The sequence below is a fragment of the Talpa europaea genome (genome assembly GCF_964194135.1).
Source record: "Talpa europaea genome assembly, chromosome: 9".
NCBI lineage: Eukaryota > Metazoa > Chordata > Mammalia > Eulipotyphla > Talpidae > Talpa > Talpa europaea.
This window is the reverse complement of record NC_140076.1, coordinates 12,009,373-12,028,994: the sequence shown is the minus strand read 5'-3', so window position 1 is coordinate 12,028,994 and position 19,622 is coordinate 12,009,373. Positions and strand designations below refer to the sequence as shown.

The 19,622-nt window shown below is 39.2% G+C and overlaps 1 protein-coding gene across 2 annotated transcripts; it reads right to left on the bottom strand.

Annotated features, from left to right (window-relative positions):
- Window positions 1-6,319: 6,319 nt before the first annotated feature.
- CDC42 (cell division cycle 42) lies at window positions 6,320-19,405 on the bottom strand (the record flags this gene model as incomplete). 2 transcript variants are annotated; one of them, XM_084243130.1, is made up of 5 exons in its annotated part: window positions 6,320-6,409; window positions 11,249-11,446; window positions 11,566-11,675; window positions 16,719-16,791; window positions 19,301-19,405. In XM_084243130.1, 5 exons carry the CDS (start codon window positions 19,403-19,405, stop codon window positions 6,320-6,322), a joined length of 576 nt encoding a protein of 191 aa, XP_084099256.1. The 2 variants fall into 2 exon arrangements, with proteins under 2 accessions (XP_084099256.1, XP_084099255.1); XM_084243129.1 differs by lacking the exon at window positions 6,320-6,409 and adding an exon at window positions 7,777-7,901.
- Window positions 19,406-19,622: the final 217 nt, after the last annotated feature.

Here is a 19,622-nt window from a genome sequence, read left to right as displayed (position 1 = left end):
ACCTGTTAATTTTTGTGCTCACAAAAAAGTTCACATTTATCTCACTTAATCCTCAAACCCACCCCGGAGATGTAAATATTATCATTATTCTTAATTTACAGATGAAGCAAATGGAATTTCAGAACACTCACTGACTTAACAAAGATCACACAGGTAATAAGGTTGGCATCAAAACTCAAGACAATTATTTCCCTAGAGCAGACATCTTGGATTCTAAAGTTTGACTACGAATTCTCAGACTGACTCTCAACAACCTCTTCTAGATAGGTCAGAAATCTCCCCAGTCTACCAGTGTATTGACTCAGCCTTTATTCCTTTCTATTTCACCACATTCTTTCCACCCTTCAGCCACCCCACAAGTGATGTTCAGATACTAGATACAACTACCAGTTTTAACTTAAATTCACCACTGGGTGGAGCAAATCTCAATAATCCAGTCATGGGGCTGTCCCAGTGGAAAAAAGCGGTGAGGGAACAGAGTTTAAACGCAGCCCAATCAATTGTTTAAATGCAGCACAAGAGAGATAGCATGATACTGGCACAAGCTTCTCCACCTACAATAATACGAGATCATGGAGTTATGAGAAAATGGGTTCATGGGTTCAAAGCACTCGATCTTGCAAACCTTTAAGCAGCCCCTTCCCGTTTCTGCCTCTGAGAAGACTGGCCACATGATTGCATCAATTTACAGCTAAACCACAATCCAAGACACAGGAACTAAGACCCTATCCAATAAATATTAATTCACCAGTATCAAGTCAATGCACAAAGACAGTACTATTATTTGCATAGCACCTGTTTAACCACTCAGACTTGAAAACCAATCTACCTGCAACTATATATTCACTGACAGAAGGGAAATGAAGCCACAAGACACTGGCTCCCACCCTGCCCAAAGGTGGGACAAATCACAAAGGTCTGACAAATCACAAAGAGGGGACAGCTGCAGAAAGTAACCTTGTTTTTGACTTACCAAGCAACATCATCTCCTAGAAGTCCAGTTTAGTCTGTTGGAATAGTTTCAACTTCACATTCATTTTCAGCACAAACTCACACTATTTGGGATTTGGTTGTTGTATATTCTGCAGCTAGATCAAAATATTCCTTAAAGAAGTGGGAGGGATTTCTAGGGCCTCCCCGGTGGCGCAGCGGTTGAGCGCTGGGTTGCGAAGCTGCCCGCGGCCTCTGCGGCGCCGGTTCGATCCCTGGCTGCTCCCCGGCCACCGAAGGAGGGTCCCACATGGCGCCCAGACCTCTCCTGCCGCCCGCTGCTCCCCTCAGCAGTGTACTTCGGTCCTTCTGCCTGCTCTGCTCCCTGCTCTGGCTCTGGTGAATTCTCTCACCCTCCCGCGCTCCTGACTGTACTCAGTGCTTATATAAATAAATCTTTAAAAAAAATTAAATTAAATTAAAATAAAATCTAATATAACTACAAAAAAAAAAAAGAAGTGGGAGGGATTTCTATTTCCCATGAAATTTGCACGGTACACCTGGTCTTTAAGTTTGTGGAGAAATACAGCCTTCCCCTGCATTCTAGCCTTCACTTACGAAACTGGAGCTGATGGCCACATCTTAAATACCAGTCTTCTCTCAAACTGCTGCCTAAGTAATTACTTAGAAGTCTGCCCAAACTATTTTAGTGCCTGTTCACCAATAAAATTATATGGCCGTGAACTCTTAAACCCATCTGATTGAGTAAAGATCTGAATGCTGGTTTGGGACCACAAGTCTGGAAAACCTTTTTCCTCAAAGAACAGATAAAACTGTAAAAACTTTTAGTCCAAAATTATTCTAAAATTCAAACAATGATTCCAAATCTGGTGATACATTAAAATAATACAGTGAGCTTTCAAGTGCTGCCCCTCAAAAAGTAATTAAAAAAAAATAATTGTGGGCCTCCCTGGTGGAGCAAGGAGTTAAGCACCACACTATGAAGCAATTCGCAGCCTCTGAAGCACGAGTTCGATCCCCGGCCAGCCAGGGAGCAACCCACATGGCGCAGCAGACCTGTCCTGACTCGCCCGCTGCTCCCCTCAACAGTGTACTTCGGTCAATCTGCCTGTTCTCTTCCCCCCTCTGTCTCTGGTGAATCCTCTCACCACCCCCACCCCCCGCATCTCTGGCCTGTACCCCAGCTCTTGTATGCATAAATAAATCTTTAAAAAAAATTGTGATGCCAAGACCCTCTCTCCAAAGACTATGAGACATGGCCCCAAGCTCCCTAGGAACATTCACACTGAGGTATGCACTTGTCCTAAAATATAATCAAAGTTCTACCTGGGAGCTTTTAAGAACTACACTGATTTCCAGGTTTCACTCAATTTACTGAGGTACAGAATCTCAGGGGATTAATTTGAAGCTTCTCACTACTGACCAACTGGTGCCTGACTTGCATTTTTACCTCAGTGATGACTAAGTACACCATTATTTTTACAGCTAAAAGGGGCTTATAAGATGTATTCTGATTACATGAAAATGTGAGGAAAGCCTCTTCCTTTGAGCTGGCACTGCCATCTTCCAGTAAATCACCAAAACGACCAACACAAAGGGAAAGATGAGAGGCACCAGGCTGTGTTCTCCAGGCCTTTTAGAAAACATGGAGGTGTTCTCTTGGCCACATGCACAAGAATCTACAAGAAAGGTGATTATTATAGACATCAAGGTGACGGGCACTATTCACAAAGGATGCCCCACACGTTATCACAGCAAAACTGGAAATGTCTGTATTACCCAGCGTGTAGCTGGGATTGCAGTAAACATACCAGGGTAAGAGTCTTGCCAAGAGAATTCATGTTCCTATTGGGCATATTAAGCACTCTAAGAGCTGAGACAGCTTCCTGAAACATGTGAAAGAAAATGATCAGAAAAAAAGCCAAAGAGAAAGGAACTTGGGTTCAGCTGAAGTGCCAGCCTGATGCACCCAGAGCAGCACATTTTGTGAGAACCAGTGGGAAAGAGCCTGGGCTGCTGGTAACCCCTTCCCTATGAATTCATGGTATAATAGGTGTGAACAAAATAAAGACCTCTGGATTACAGAAATGTTTCTCTCAATTGAGTATAAGCATGGCGTCCCCTCCTCCAAGAATTTTTTTTTTTTAAGGATGTGTAATGATTTATTTATTTATTTGTTTGTTTTTGTTTGATGGTTTGTTTATACAAGCACTGGGTACAGTCAGAAGCGCGGGAGGGTGAGAGAATTCCCAGAGCCAGAGCAGGGAACAGAGCAGGCAGAAGGACCGAAGTACACTGCTGAGGGGAGCAGTGGGCGGCAGGAGAGGTCTGCACGCCATGTGGGACCCTCCTCCGGTGGCCGGGGAGCAGCCGGGGATCGAACCGGCGCTGCAGAGGCCGCGGGCAGCTTCGCAACCCAGCGCTCAACCGCTGCGCCACCAGGGAGGCCCCAAGAAATATTTTTAAAAAGAAAAATACACCTTAGAATAAAGGAAATACAATTTCTTTTTATCCCATAATCCTCTCTTCCTCTTAGAATATATTCCCCTCTATTGGCATAAAATTTAGCTCTTAAGGATGTAACTTTAACAAATTTAGAACCTATTTCTAAGGCCCTCAGTTAAATACTGGTATTATAAAAAATTAGCAATATTAGTTTTACATTGGCCTATATACTGAAAAATCTTGCCATAAACTAAGTCTGCCAAGAACTGTTTTAACTAATCCTTCCCCAACATCTACCCCTATTTGCTGGGCAACACCACTCAAAAAGCCAAGACAACGAACAAGTTTGCTAAATCAAACAAAAAAAAAAAAACAGTATTTAAGTAGACAACAATGTCAGCTTCATCCTTTTGCCACCCATGTTCTTCTGGTATCTTGAAGTCAAACTGAAAATAATTAATCAGAAAATGTTAACTTCAATCAATGCCTTTGTCATCCTTGCTCTGCTGTGTGAGCATCACTGATCAACAACCATGCAACCTATTTTCATTTATTAACTGTTGCAATCATCCCCCACCAATGAGTATTTTTAAAGTCATTCCTCATGTGGGAAGCACTGCTCTAGGTCAAGAATCCATCACAATAATCAGGATGGCGCTATATGCCACTAATAACTAGGTACAAACAATCCCTGCTCCCCAACGTCTCACAGCACCATCCAGTTATCTTTTCCTAGACACATCGTCAGTTAAAAATGGTAAGCTTACCTTTGTCTCCTCCTAAGTCTTTTCCAAACAACCCATAGTTTAATTCTAGCACAGTATGGAAGCAACCCGTACATGATTCCATGTGGAAAACTATCAAGGTTATACTGATTCAACTTCAACTGAATAGTTTAGTTTCTAAGATTATCATATTGATCAGCATAAAGGCCCTTAAGGTAAATGAATCATTCCTGCCACCTAAAAAAAAGTGTTCCATATGTGTTCCAAAAGATCTAAAGCACCACTCCCAAATCTGATAGAAGCACTATAACCACCAGAATCTGTGGTTCTCAAAACTGGAAGCATTTTGACCATACCTGGAAAGCCTGTAAATATCCCACTGCTCAACACTATGCTCCATTTAGTAACTAGCCATCAAGTTGAAAACCACTGATAAAGAAAACCTGGGGGAAAACTTTCCAACTTATCTATGGATTAGAGATGTGCTCACATTTCCCTCCAACAACATGAGAGGTGAGCTTCCTGAACACTTCTTCACTGAGAACTGGTATGAACCCACTTGGTATTTAATGGAAGAAGTTTCTAGGCTATCTGCCAAACTCAGGAGAAAAAGTACAAACTTGAATAAATGGAAGGAAAAACATGATCTCACTGAATGCCAGAAAACAAAATACATAAAGAGGATTTAAGATCTTATCCTGAAATTTGTTAGGTATGTGTTAGTAAGAGTCAAGGTCCCACTCCTAAATATCTAAAACATAAGAGGCGAAGGGAAAATAACAACCCTCAGGCGGGCTTGTGAAGGGTTTTTTGTTTGTTTAATACATCTTCAAAGAATGAATATACAAAGAAACGAGACACAAGAAAGCATTGGTTCAACACTAATGAATCTACAGACTTGGGATTTGGGGAAGGTAGAAAAGATTACCTGGACATTTTTAAAAATTGCAACCAAAATAAGCTGATAAAATCGCTATTAACACTTAATTAAGAGTCTTTATTAAGACTCTCCCCATGGTTTTTCATTAAACTAGAGCGCCTCAACTGGTTGCTCTAGGGTTCCTTACACACAAAACAGAAATAAGGGGAGTCCCCTGACTGGTCCCCATGTTGTTAAATGTTCTCCCCACCCCCACCCCATCCCCAGCTTCTTAATGAAGCAGTCTCCATCCTCGTAACCTGGAAGAGGATGTGAATCATTCCACAGACCTCTGTCTTCTAGCACCACCCCTCATATTTCCTCTACATACCAGGTCTTCAGCTGTGTTCAGCTAGGAATAGCACACACACGTTAAGCTGAATGTCTATGCTAAGCATGTGAGACAATGACTGACGGTGGAGGGGGGGATTTTTTTTAATTATTTACTCAATTCATTTGGTATATTTCAAAAGGTGCAATACTTTTCTTCATTTATCAGTGAAAGAAGTTGGATATTAACTTCAAAAAAAAAAAAAATCTAATGGCATACAAATTTCCTTGAAAGTCACAGTCACATGTATAGTGCATCCTAGAAAAGAGGAGGGGCAAGACAGATTCTGTCCACTTTCAAGAGTTTCATCAAATACTGATCTACTCAAGGGTGGAGAAAAAAGGCAACTTTCAAAAAGGAGTCTGTTATTAAATGAGGCATTTCACTCAACTCCTTCCTAAGAGCACCAGGTGGGGAACATGTTTTCTAAACTAGATCTAGGAAGTGGAATGTGGACTCCATCCTCATTTCCTTAAGGGCTATCCAAGTTAATGAATTAAAATAAAAATGACTAAATAAAAACAAACCCACACACACTCCCCCACCCCCAAAAAAAAGGAAAAAAGGGGGAAAAACCTAGATATCCCAGATTACTCTTCTGAGTGGAACCCGGGAGCAGCTTCAACAATCCGAATTAGTCTGTTACAGAGTCATCTAAAGCAAGGCTCACTTTTAAACAAACACAAAAAAAAAATTTTTTTTTAAAAAGACAAAACAAAACTAGTGATGATTACTTTTCCGACAATACACAATTACTTAAAATTAACTAGTACTGAGGAGGGGGCGGGGCCATTATGGGCCTTATCTCACATGGGTGCATGTGGGTGGGTGCAGGGCATTTGTCATTATTGCAAAACGAATTTTAATCTTTAATCTTTAGTTTGATTTAAACATTGCTTTTAGTATGATGCCGACACCAGCTGTGCAGAAAGGGCTCTGGAGAGATGTTCATAGCAGCACACACCTGCGGCTCTTCTTCGGTTCTGGGGGCTCCAGGGCAGCCAATATTGCTTCGTCAAATACATTCTTTAGGCCTTTCTAAAAAGGGGCAGAAAGAAAAAAAAACGGGCAGTCTGATTTTCAGTATAATAAAGCTGAAGTGCAAATTAAAAACACTCAAACCTCCCAGCGTTGGCAAAAAACGAAACAATAAAACCACCCTGAATCTCAACACAATCATCTTCACCAAGTTTTGTCCTGGCAGGGCACTGGAAGGATCCAGCAATTCAGGAGCAGAGGCGCAGATTCATAAGTGAGACAGTGGTCCTTTGAGAAAGCTTTTTGCAGACCAATGTATGTCACAAGAAGCAAACAAGCACAACAATGTCATTTGCTCATTCAATGTGAGTTTTGTAATGTGCTGCTGAAACATTTTACATAAAAACAAATGAAGCAGCTCTGCATTCCAATGACACAGCTGGATATGGAAGAGACCGCATGGGGCAGTGGGGTCCTTATTACATGGGAGGCGCAGGCAGAGATGGAGAGAGCGATTACAGAGGCTGCATCAAGGATATTCACTCTTAACTCCCTTCCTCCCACCAGGTAGACAGAAGGAAGGGGATTCAAGGAAGCAAAAATGTAAATGTACATGATACATATGAAAAACTAGAACCAGTGAGTGCAACAGGAATAACGCTTCATCAGGCATTTATACAAACAATTGTATATTTTTAATTTCAAAATTTGAAGGTAACCACAATTGTATGTTTCCCTCACACAATAAAATCAGAAGCAGGAAAATATAAAGGTGGCAGCTTTACAGCTTTACATCTCAACATTAACAAACCTAAGTCAACTGTTAAAATGGATGCTATTCTTAAAAGATAACGTAACAAATGATGTCATTAAAGCAGTAGCAGATACATCGATATCTTTCCCACCCCAAACTGACAAATACTCCACTATAGCACAGACAGCCAAAGCAATAGCAACACAAAGTTCCACTGCACAAAGGAAAACCAGAAAAGAATCTTCCCTTCCCCATTACACTCTACTAGCAGGTCACCTTTTTTCCATAAAGTTTGTCATGCAATTACAATTAACAATTGATCATAAGAGTAAAATGATGTTTGCGTTATTTTCTCCATCTAGAACTAAGATCTAGAAGTCTTTAAATTCTTCTTATTTTCTCCCAGAGGACATTCTTAATGCCAGACCAAGTTCCCTTTTGCAATAATAACCCAAACTAAAAAGCTCTGAGCATCAGGCAACTCAAGCAGCAGAAAGTTAAACAAGTCCAACTTGACTACTGATCACAAAAAATATTCTATAAGATATTACATTCTTGATCAAAAACTAATACAGAAGTTGCTCTAAGGTGGTGAGTAAAAAGACGCAGAGGCTTTCAAACAGGATGGTTTTATTCCTTTGTTTTTAAAGGATCTTTCTACAGTAGTGGGACAGGAAGCAGCAGCAAAGAGGGGAAGGAGAAAACAGTTTAGAATATACAGCACTTCCTTTTGGGTTGAGTTTCCGGAGGCTCGAGGGCAGCTAGGATAGCCTCATCAAACACATTCTTCAGACCTCTCTATAAGACAGAGGGGAGGAGAGAGAACAGCAGCCAGGTTAGAGGATTAGAAAGACTAGCAGATACATTAGCAGTCTGGATTAAATGGGCTGAATTCACAGAAGCAATGTGCCTGAAGAAAAATAACTGCCAGATACCTAGATCTTAAACCCATTGTTTGGAGAACAGAGAACCGAACAGAAACTTTTTACCTCGAAAAGGGTTAACTGAGCAAGAAGCAATTTTTATGAAAATGCACATAATGACTTCTAAAACAACCACACTTCAAAAGCTAATGTTACAATATTTTAATGAAAATAATGCCAGGAGAGAAATAGCGATATGTAAAAACAAGACACAGGCATCGGATAATTAAGCCTTGTAGAATTCCCTAGTATTTCCAATGATGAGAAATGGCACAAATTTTGGAACTAAACCTATTGCGATTTTCAGGCTTCTGTGAATTTAGCCCCTGAATAACTGAAGGACACAAATAGCAGACTAACAAGCATGCTACATGTTTCTAGATTCAACGACATATCTAAATGGGATTAATCAAGATTTCAGAGTAAACCAGTTTTCCAGAACGAAAGGTTTAGTTAGAAAGAGGGTTAACTGTTCAACAGTACCAACTGGGAGAAGTTTAAAGGCCAGACTCTAGAAACAGCATACACTTCAGTTATTCAATAGTGTTATTAGAGCAAGTAACCACCACCCAAATCATAGGAAAAACACAGAATGGGGTCCTAAGAATGGGTTTTTGCAAGCAGTTCAATGCTTTAAGATGTATGCATGGATATCTGAGCATAAAGCATGGAGTGAAAACAAGGAATATTCTCAGATCTACAGAAATTAAGATACAGAAATACACTTACACCTCAGTCAGAACACCAACGTGACAATGTGTCGTAGTACTGGTACGTTAGGCCCAGGTCTATACCACCTAAACTCAGCTAAATCTGAAGCCACGAGTCTACTACTCAAAGAAGTTTAAGATATTCTTTAGGTCATTTTGACCCCAAGAAAAAATTTCCCCAAAAGTCCCCAAATACACTCCAGTAACAAGTGTCAGTCCCAGACTGCCCCAGGTGTCCCCAACCCCACCATGGCATCCCAGAGATCTGTCACCCACACACTCTAGTGCAAATAAATGAGAAATAGCAGTAAGTATTTAAAAAGAAACAAGGTTAAAAGATCTTCTTTCCTTATCTTTTACAAAGTAGAATTAACAAATTAAAATTCTCTGAAATTCTTTCTACATATCTAGGAACAAACTGGTGGTCAAGTAAGATATAAAAGTAGGAAGAAAACTGGAAAGATATATTTTATATGGAAAATAAAGAGGGGAAGCCTATACGAAACTAGGGCATCCCTTAGTAAGAACAAATCCTTTCTTCCTTATTGACAAAGATCAACTAATCCCCTACAACACACAAGTAATCTTTGCTTTACTCACACCATGTGGTTTATATAAAACATGGTTATATATAACCATATGGTTATATAAAACAGCTCAGTTTTAAAGGGCCCAACATACAGAACATTGCATCCTAACAGATTCAGCTTCCAAAGGCAACCAGAGACCCCACTTTCTATATTCTCCTCTTCTGACTTATCCAAACTTCAAAATCCAAAAGGAAAATGAAGTTACAAAGACCTTTTCAAATTTTCTATTCTCTACTACTATATAAACCTATTAGTACTATACAAAATTTTATGGAAGCATCAAATTCTGTAATGAAAGTTTCACCAGTGACCCAAATTGGGTCCACAAAGCCATCTTGCCTCCATATCCCCCAAAATAAATCCGTATTTGGAGACCAAAAGTGTGCAACAGATGCATATTTAATCAGTTATAATCTGACACACATTTCACACACTCCTCCAATATACATACACACACACACACACACACACACACACAACACTATTCTAAAGATGGTAACAAAGCACAGAAGTATCTGGTATTTTTTTAAATAACCTCAATAAGTGCTGTGTGCAAGATGTAAATCTTCTGATTTTAAATATCTGTGGTTATAAAAGAACTGCCAGGTATCGGATTTGGGAAAATGTACAGGCCTTGAAGACAAATCTGTGGAATATTTAACTAAGCATAAAAATTCCATCTTTAAATATCCAACCTAGGGCCTCCCTGGTGGTCTAGGGATTAAGTCTCAGCACTAGCACCACTATGGCCTGGGTTTGATCCCCAATCAGGGAGCTGACCCACATGGCACAGCAGACCTCTCCTGTCTCACCCGTTGCTCCCCTTAGCAGTATATTTCAGTGGATCCACCTGTTCTGCTCCCCATTCTGTCTCTGAACCCTGGTTCATCTATGCATAAATAAATAAACAACAAATATCCAACCTAGGCTAAATCAGAGATTATTAAATGATGCACTAAACACTACAGACTAAATACCTAGTATACGCACATTATATAATTATAGATACCACTTACCCTAGTATAAATATAACCAAAACTCTAATAGTTTGCAACAAACTTAATAAAAAAAAGAACAATTACCTGATTTTTAAGTGGATTTAATGTAATTACAATAAATCTCTAACCTTCAGTCCTGCCTATTTTAATTAGGCATGTTTATTCATTGTTCAAACTTCAAAGCCCTAGTGCCAACTGAATATTATAACTATTATCTGTGCTAATTATTTCCATAATTTTTCCCTTTGCCCACAGAGCACTACCCAAAGGGAGAATCAGTTGGTAATATCATGAAGGTGGAAAAAAGGAAATCACACAGACCAGTTACAATTCTCACTCTAAATACTATGACACTATTCCCTGTCCTCAGAAATCTAATGTTCTCCATCAAACTATAAACAATTCCAATTAAAATATTCAGGAAGAGACTGAAGGAAAAAGAACCCATGAAGAAGGAATACAGGAATAAGAGACACAATATAAAATATGCTTCAGAAATAGCCAAGGCAGCATTTTCTGACGTGAAAGTCTCAATTATGATGACTAATTTCCTATCCCAGTTGAATTACCCTAGAAACAGTATAGCATCAACTGTGAGAAAATATCAGATATAGTTAAATGAAAATTTAAGCCTCTGGGGAAAATAAATCATTTACATACTCCCCTGCAAATAGTGCTCATCTGAACTTTTCCATAAGGCTTTCCCACTACAGAAGCTCACCAACAAGAGTTTTACTCAGAAACTTAAAATTTTCTCCAGAAATAGAGACCTCTACCAAAGAATACACACTATGAAGCTCATCACAGCATGTCTGGGCAGCTTCCTTGAGCACTGTGGACCACTGTTAGAAATAACCCCTAAATCCTGATGGTCTAAGAAACTACTAAGCTATAAATAAGCGAGGGCTTCCACACAGTCCTTACCTGCGTGAGTGCAGAACACTCCACATATTTGACAGCCTTCAGGTCACGGGCCAGCTTTTCAGCAGTCTCTGGAGTGATAGGCTTCTGTTTGTTCTTGGCAAGTTTCTCAATAGTAGAAGGGTCATCTCTGAGATCAATTTGGGTCCCAACAAGCAAGAAAGGAGTCTTTGGACAGTGGTGAGTTATCTCAGGCACCCACTAGAGAAAAGGTATTTTTCAAAACATGTCTTTGTTATTTCACAAGTCCAAAGTTATTTATAACTCATTAGAAATTCTGTAACAATCTTCTTCAGAGCAAAAATAACCAACAAACTTACCTTTTCTTTCACATTTTCAAATGAGGATGGAGAGACCACTGAAAAACAGACTAGAAATACATCTGTTTGTGGATAACTCAGCGGTCGTAATCTATCATAATCCTCTTGCCCTAGGAATAAAAAAATTGGAGAAATCAGCAACTGAATATTGACATATTAGGATGTTTTCAACATCCTAAGAAAAACACAAATCAGTGTACAGATTGATTATACATGCATCTTAATAGCGCACTAGTATTAATCAGAAAGTAACTTACTTATCTAATAAAATGTATGTCATACGTTATAATTTAAGAATTTAATTTGCAGTGCAATTTTTGAGTAATAATCCCACTCATCTAATTCTATTTACCTTTTCAAGCCCTTAGAACAATGTATTTGTTGTGTTTTTATTTCTTTATTACCAGTTTGTAGTTTTCAATCTTTGATTCCATTTGCAACCCAATAATTATATAATAAAAACAAAAAAGTTATATAGAAATGATTAAAAATCAAGTCTACTCATATCAAGTTTAGAAATCACCACAGTGAAGCCAGCTAAGGAAAAAAGTTCTTGGGGAAATCCAACTGACAAAATGTACTGCCATTGTGACTACCAAAGCAAGTCACATGTTTAGTTCATGAGTGCTTACAGGGCCCAGTGACTGAAGCGGAAACAACTCTGTTCCGAGGAAATACAAACTTATCTGACACTAAACAGCAATGATGCATGCCAACTTACTCTCAAAAGTCTGGAGAAAAGGGGAGAGAAGTACTGTGCATATGTGTTAAAGGTTAAAAATAAAGCAAACAGAGCAAGTGTTAACAACTGACAAATTTGGTTAAAGCTTATATGGGGGGCCTCCCCTGGTGGCGCAGCCGTTGAGTGCTGGGCTGCGAAGCTGCCTGCAGCCTCTTCAGCGCCAGTTCGATCCCTGGCCCCCAGCAAGGGTCCCACATGGCGCGCAGACCTGTCCTGCCGCGCCCGCTGCTCCCCTCAGCAGTGTATTTCAGTCAGTCTGCCTGTTCTGTTCCCCGCTCTGGTGAATCCTCTCACCCTCGCGCGCTTCTGACTGCACCAGTGCTTGTATAAACAAATAAATAAATCTTTAAAAAAAAAAAAAAAAAGCTCATGGGGCCACCTGATACTATTCTTGTAACTATAGACTTGAAATTATTTTCAGATAAAGTTTTTCAAAATACCCACACACATTTCCAAAAGAGGAGAGGAGAAAAGGAGTTGCAGGGAAAGGACTTAACATTCCAATTCAAACCTGAGCTGCAGTAATTCTATATATATTAGAATAATAAATACTTAATGCCACTGAATTATATACCTAAAAATGGCTAAAAGGGTGGGGCCTCCCTGGTGGTGCAACAGGTTAAGACACAGCTACCCGCAGCCACTGCAGCACAAGTTCAATCCCTGGCCAGCGAGGTGACCCACATGTGCAGCAGGCCTCTCCTGACTCACCTGCAGCTCCCTTCAGCAGTGTATTTCAGTACATATGCCTGTTCTATTCCCTACTTTGTCTGTGGTGAATCCACTCACCACCACCCCCCACACCTCTAGTCTATACCCCAATACTTCTACAAATAACTAAATCTTTAAAAATAAATTAAGAAGGGCCTCCCTGGTGGCGCAGCGGTTGAGCGCTTGGTTGCGAAGCTGCCCGCAGCCTCTACAGCACTGGTTCGATCCCCGGCTGCTCCCCGGCCACCAGAGGAGGGTCCCACATGGCGCGCAGACCTCTCCTGCCGCCCACTGCTCCCCTCAGCAGTGTACATCGGTCCTTCTGCCTGCTCTGCTCCCGGCTCTGGCTCTGGTGAATTCACTCACCCTCCCACACTTCTGACTGTACCCAGTGCTTATATAAATAAATAAATCTCTTTTTAAAAAATAAATTAATTAATTAAGAAACTGCTTGAACACTAATATTAACTTGAGCTTTGAAGCATACCAAAAGCACCAATTAAACAAAATAAGAAGGCCAGTTAATCAAGTCCTCTGAAAGCAGAACATATGTTCAATTCCTGTTCTTAGATTTAGAAAGTGGAATGTATTTACAAAAATATTAAGCCTGACGTAGACTAGAAAGGGCTTCACTTTTAATCATCTTGCACCTGCAATCTGCGGAAGTGAGCAACAAGAAACATCCAACTCTAGGTTCCTGAGCACCAGAGCACTGAGTGACTTTTCCTGGAGTCTGCACCTTTACCAATTCCACATTTTCAACTCCCTTGCCTTTGGTGAAGGCAAAGACTCCTGGAGTTGGGCTGAATTGTATCTGTCAATAAAAACTTACTATCCAGATTAAAGATAGTAATGTTTTCTTCTTAATGGATGGACAATACTCAGGGCAATTCACTACAACATACTGGGCTGTCAGAAAAGTCATGACATATTTTTGCATAGATATATTTCTGACAACCCATTATTACAGCTATTTTTGTTTCCCACTCTCTGTTCAGACTCCAATGTGCATGTCAAGCAACCAAACTGTTTAAAATAAACTTATCTACAGCTTCATTTTCTGAGGTTTCTGTTACCCATGGGTAATCATAGTCCAAAATACTACTTATGATGAGATGTTTAAGACAGAGAAATATCACATTCATGTAACTTTTTTTATTATACAATCTTGCTAGAATTGTTCTATTTATCATTAGTTATGGTTGTTAATCTCTTACTATGGTTAATCAATATAATTTTAATATAGGTTAGTACAGGAAAAAAACAAAGTGTATAGGGTTGGATGGTATGTGCAGTTTCCGGCATCCCACTGGTACTCTTTGAACATATCCCTGTGGATAAGAGGGGGCTACTATATATTAAATTTATAAATGCAGTTTAAAGTGTTGGAAGAAATTTCACACAGTAACAAATGAGATTTTGATTAAGAGTAAAGCCTTGTCAACCTAAGTGGAATAAACCTAATACTTGTCACTTGAGAATAATTTGTTAAAATTAACTATTTTAATAAACTATACAATTAAAAATAAAGGCTTACTCCACACCATTCACCATTCAGAAATAAGTCCACAAAAAGACTGGCATACATAGCATCATCATTCATAATAGTATAAAAATTGAAAGCCAAACATCTATAAACATGCAAATTACTCTATGTTGGGTAGAACGGAATACCACTCCATAATACAAGAATCAAACTATTGATACACACCAATACAGATGAATCCCAAAAACATTATGCTAACTTTAAAAAGTTCAACGCAAAAGATTAAAATATTATATAATTCCATTTACATGAAATTTTAAAAAAGAAAACTATTAACGACAGAAAGGAGACCTGTGGTTCCTGGAACCAGGTCAAGGAACCTTTGCTAACTGTAAAGGGTGCAAGGAAATTTTTAAGGTGATATATTTTGATTATGGTGGTGTTTACACAACAATATCGTCACAAAACTAATCAAAATGAACACTGAAAATGCGTGAATTCTATTGTATACTTCAATTAAGCTAAAAAATTAAAAACTATAAAAACTTATAGAAAATAAGCTTTAAAATCTGAAAATAAAATTTTTAATCAATTTTCAACTGAAGTAGCCACAAATTATCTTGTCTCTGGCATACAGATTGCCTATATGCAGACTGCCTCCAAGGGCAAACTAACGTAGAAGATTCTCTCACCTATCAGGAGACAGACATCATTATTTTCTTTATTTTCCAAGTTTTCTCTAATATACCATTACTCATCATTTTTTATTCATAACATGTCTAAGACACCATTAGAAAGTCACTGATCTCTATTTCATTCTCTCAATTAAATCTGGACAGTTTTTGGACTTTCAAGCAGTGAACTTAATGTGGTATACATACACCTGTTGATTTCCAATGATGCGTGTCTGAAACAAGTTGTGACACATGTACAGTTTCTCAAAATAGGCAGTATAATACACTCAGTAAGAGTATATGACCAAAAAAAAAAAAAGAGTATATGTCAGCTGGCAAGCAGTGACATGGTAACTCATTAAAAAATCAGGAAATTCAGAATTCCTACATTCTAAAAGGTTACCTTTCTGAAATTTTCCTGTCTAACTGCACTGACAGTAACAGAAACAACATATAAAGAAGCCATAAATTAAGATATACAGTCACTGCTAAAACAAGGAAGAACTAACACTGAAAAATTAGGTATATTTAAGAAAGTAATCTATTCTCGTAATTTGAAAAGTGGCCACAAATGTCAATATTGTAAACTAGATATTGGTGTACCCTCAAAATATTTTCAGAGGTAATATGAAACAAGTTATCTATTGCTATAAGAACTACCTCTGGGGCCTCCCTGGTAGCGCAAGGGGTAAAGTACCACACTATAAAGCAATCCGCAGCCTCTATAGCACGAGTTGTCCTGTAACAGTTGTCGAGCCAGGGAGCAACCCACATGGCGCAGCAGACCTCTCCTGTCTCACCCACTACTCCCCTCAGCAGTGTGTTTCAGTCAGTCTGCCTGTCCTGTTCCCCACTCTGTCTCTGGTGAATCTTCTCACCCCCCACATCTCTAGCCTGTACCACACCTCTTGTATGCATAAATAAATAAATCTTTAAAAAAACAAAAGAAAAGGTACTTGAAAAATGTTCTTTAAAAATAAAAAAAGAGGGCCTCCCCGGTGGCACAGCGGTTGAGCGCTGGGCTGCGAAGCTGCCCGCAGGCTCTGCAGCACCAGTTCGATCCCTGGCGAGGGTCCCACATGGCGTGCAGACCTCTCCTGCTGTGCCCGCTGCTCCACTCAGCCGTGTACCTCGGTCCTTCTGCCTGTTCTGCTCCTGGTTCTGGCTCTGGTGAATTCTCTCACCCTCCCATGCTTCTGACTGTACCCAGTGCTTGTATAATTAAATAAATAAATCTTTAAAAAAAAAAAAAAAAAGAAAGAAAGAACTATCTCTAAATGTACTATACAGACATACATTTTAAACAGCCTTCAAATTTCAGAGAGTGATAATATAGCATGTCTAATGTGCTCTGCTCACACTCTATCTCCTATCACACTGTTCACCCAGGGTAGCCCAAACTCCTATTTGCCATTCCAGGTCTGGAAATGCTCCTTGGTCCATCAAGTTCTTCAATCCTGCTAGCTATTAACAAAAGTGGTTGCTAATGCACAAGCTTCAGCAGTTATAGACCAAAACATAAAAGACATCAAGTTTTCACCTGCAGTATCAAAAAGTCCAAGAGTATATGGCTCTCCACCAATCATAACTGTGACTGCATAGTTGTCAAAAACCTAAAAACACAAAAATACAACATTGTTAGTGTTCAAGGGGGATAGTCAAAATGGACAGGACAACTCTTAAAGCAATGTTTCCTTCCTATCTTAAGATAACCATCTTTCTTATATAACCAACCTTGCCAACTAAGACCTTGCATGAGGTAAACAGTACTTGGAAAAAGTGATGGGGGGTATGTTCTGGAATGTCTGCTCTCCCCACCTTAGCTTGGATAAAAAAACCACAGAGGGGTAAGAGATGTCACAGGAGCAAAGTCCCCTAACTATACAAAATGATCCTGCTCAAATTTGAAATTTTTCAGACAGAAGTTTATAATTTACCTCAATGTTCAATCTGATTTCTAAGAAATTCTTTCTTCATACACCATTTCCTTTTAACCTAAAACCAGAATCTATCATAGGATCCATGATAATCTTTTCCCTTCCAGGGTTAAAGATATGAAGACTCTTGTTGCAAACAAGCCCGTTAAAGAGAAATAAAAGTTCCCTCAAGGTACTCAAGGAAAGGATCCAAGAAAAGGCTGGCAGATTTGTTGGGATATCAGGAATAAAACTCATGTTATTGGATACAAACTATATATATAAAGATATCTTGCTTAACTAGTAAAATCTTGAAAGAGCTCAGTATATACTAATATTGCTTATACTAAGTTATTTGTGAAAATGGTAGGTAATGTCACTAAAGAGGAAAAAATCCACAATAATTTCTTTGAATTAATTTACATGTGAAAAGCAATGCTTTTCAACTAGGAGACTAGCCCTGCTTAACCTACTAGCTATCTATTTTCTGATTGATGGTTTAATGGTTTGTTGGGAAGTTGTTTAAATGTAAACAAAAGTGGAAGCAAGGCCATGAGATTAACAAAGCCAGTTCTTAATAACACCAAGGAAATATAAGGGATGTGATTAAGCTCTCAAATCAGACAGGTTGTCTTCTTAAGTCAACACCTGTCCCTTTTCTAGAGATCCAAACACATATATAAAACACCCACAAGTCTACCTTAAATAAAACACAGAAGACTCAGAAATCATGTTTACAAGAAAGTAACTTAAAGACTGAAACACAAAGATTCTAATGGTTGTCCTCACTACAAAACAAGATCTGTGTATCGTAAAAGTCGTTTTTAACCTCAAAACTTCTTTCACTGATAATACCCCAACAGACCAACTCAAAAAATGTAGTATTTTAAATTTAATTACACCTTCAGATTCTCCCGAAGAAACCTAATCTTTCTTCCTCTGGTCTTGGCCCACCTTACATGTCTATCTTAGGACATTACAGAACATCAATTCCAATCCAAATGTATTCCCAAACCTTTAATCTGTATTCATTCTCTTAATAATGTTCATGTCTAGGGCCTCCCCAGTGGCGCAGCAGTTGAGCGCTGGGTTGCAAAGCTGCCCGAAGCCTCCGCAGCTCTGGTTCAATTCCTGGCTGCTTCCCCGGCCACCAGAGGAGGGTCCCGCATGGCACGCAGACCTCTCCTGCTGTGCCCGCTGCTCCCCTCAGCAGTGTACTTCGGTCCTTCTGCCTGCTCTGCTCCCCGCTCTGGCGAATTCTCTCACCCTCCCGCGTTTCTGACTGTATCCAGTGCTTGTATAAATAAATAAATAAATCTTAAAAAAAAAAAATAATGTTCTTGTCTAATGATTAAGCTGAAGTACACATGTTTTCTTCTTTTTCACTTCTAGATAATACTAGTACATAGGTGTTTCATAACCCCTAAAATAGCACACTTAAGAAGAGTGGTTACTGCCACACCAGACTAACCCTAACTCCCCCTCTCACCACAAAATGGACACCTATGCTTAAGGTAATTACACTACTGGGTTGGTCAACCAACTGGGACAAACAATGGAGTCCCCAAATCACATTCTTTCACAAGTGTGTTCTTCTATGTTTCTCTCATTTCGTCGTCTGTTGTTCCAACTTTCCCTCTATCCATCAAAGGAATTGATAAAAAGCAATTGTGGAGAGGACCCCCAAATGCTAGGTGTTCTCATAGCAAAACAGGTCTTCTCTACCCCTAAAAACCAGTTGGGGGGGGGTCTATGACAGCTAAGACAACAGCTCCGTAAGATTCTCTTTTATTCCCTAAAGGGAATAAGCAGCAGCACGACACTATCAAATTACAAGACCCCAAAAAGCATCCCAGATGACCTCTGAGCACTGATTAATCATTGGCCAAGATATCAAAGAAAAAAGTCACCTCATTCCAAGATGTAGGGCATACTTCTCCAAACTGAGACCACCACTCTTTAGAATCTTGTCTATTGGAGTTTTGCCTCCCAGCACTTCTTGCAAACCCTTGTGTCACCCCTTCTGACTTTCCACTGATTTTTCAGCTGTTTAATTTTAAAGTGTATATAATTTACCCATGAGAAGTCAAGATCTTTAAAAACAGGAAACAAAGGCAGATAACAGAAAAAATTCAGTACACACAGATAAGTGTTTTCCAATGGATATAAAATTACAATACAATTCACTAACAGATGGAATACTTACAGTCGGTACATACTCAGATGGAAATTTGTTTGTTGTGTAGGATATCAGGAGACATGTTTTACCAACAGCACCATCACCCACAACAACGCACTTAATTGTCTGCATTGCTGAAACAGTTTTGTATCCACTTTAAATATTTCAGATTCGATGATGACCTACAAAAAGATTAAAGATACATGTTTTATTTATACTTATAGATTTTTTCCCCTTCAACTACAACAGGTTCACTCCTCATTCAAAGCAAGAAGCAAACTAGAACCCCAATACTGGTTGAAAGAACCGAAAGTGAGAAATCACAATAACAAAGAAGACTCAGATTTTT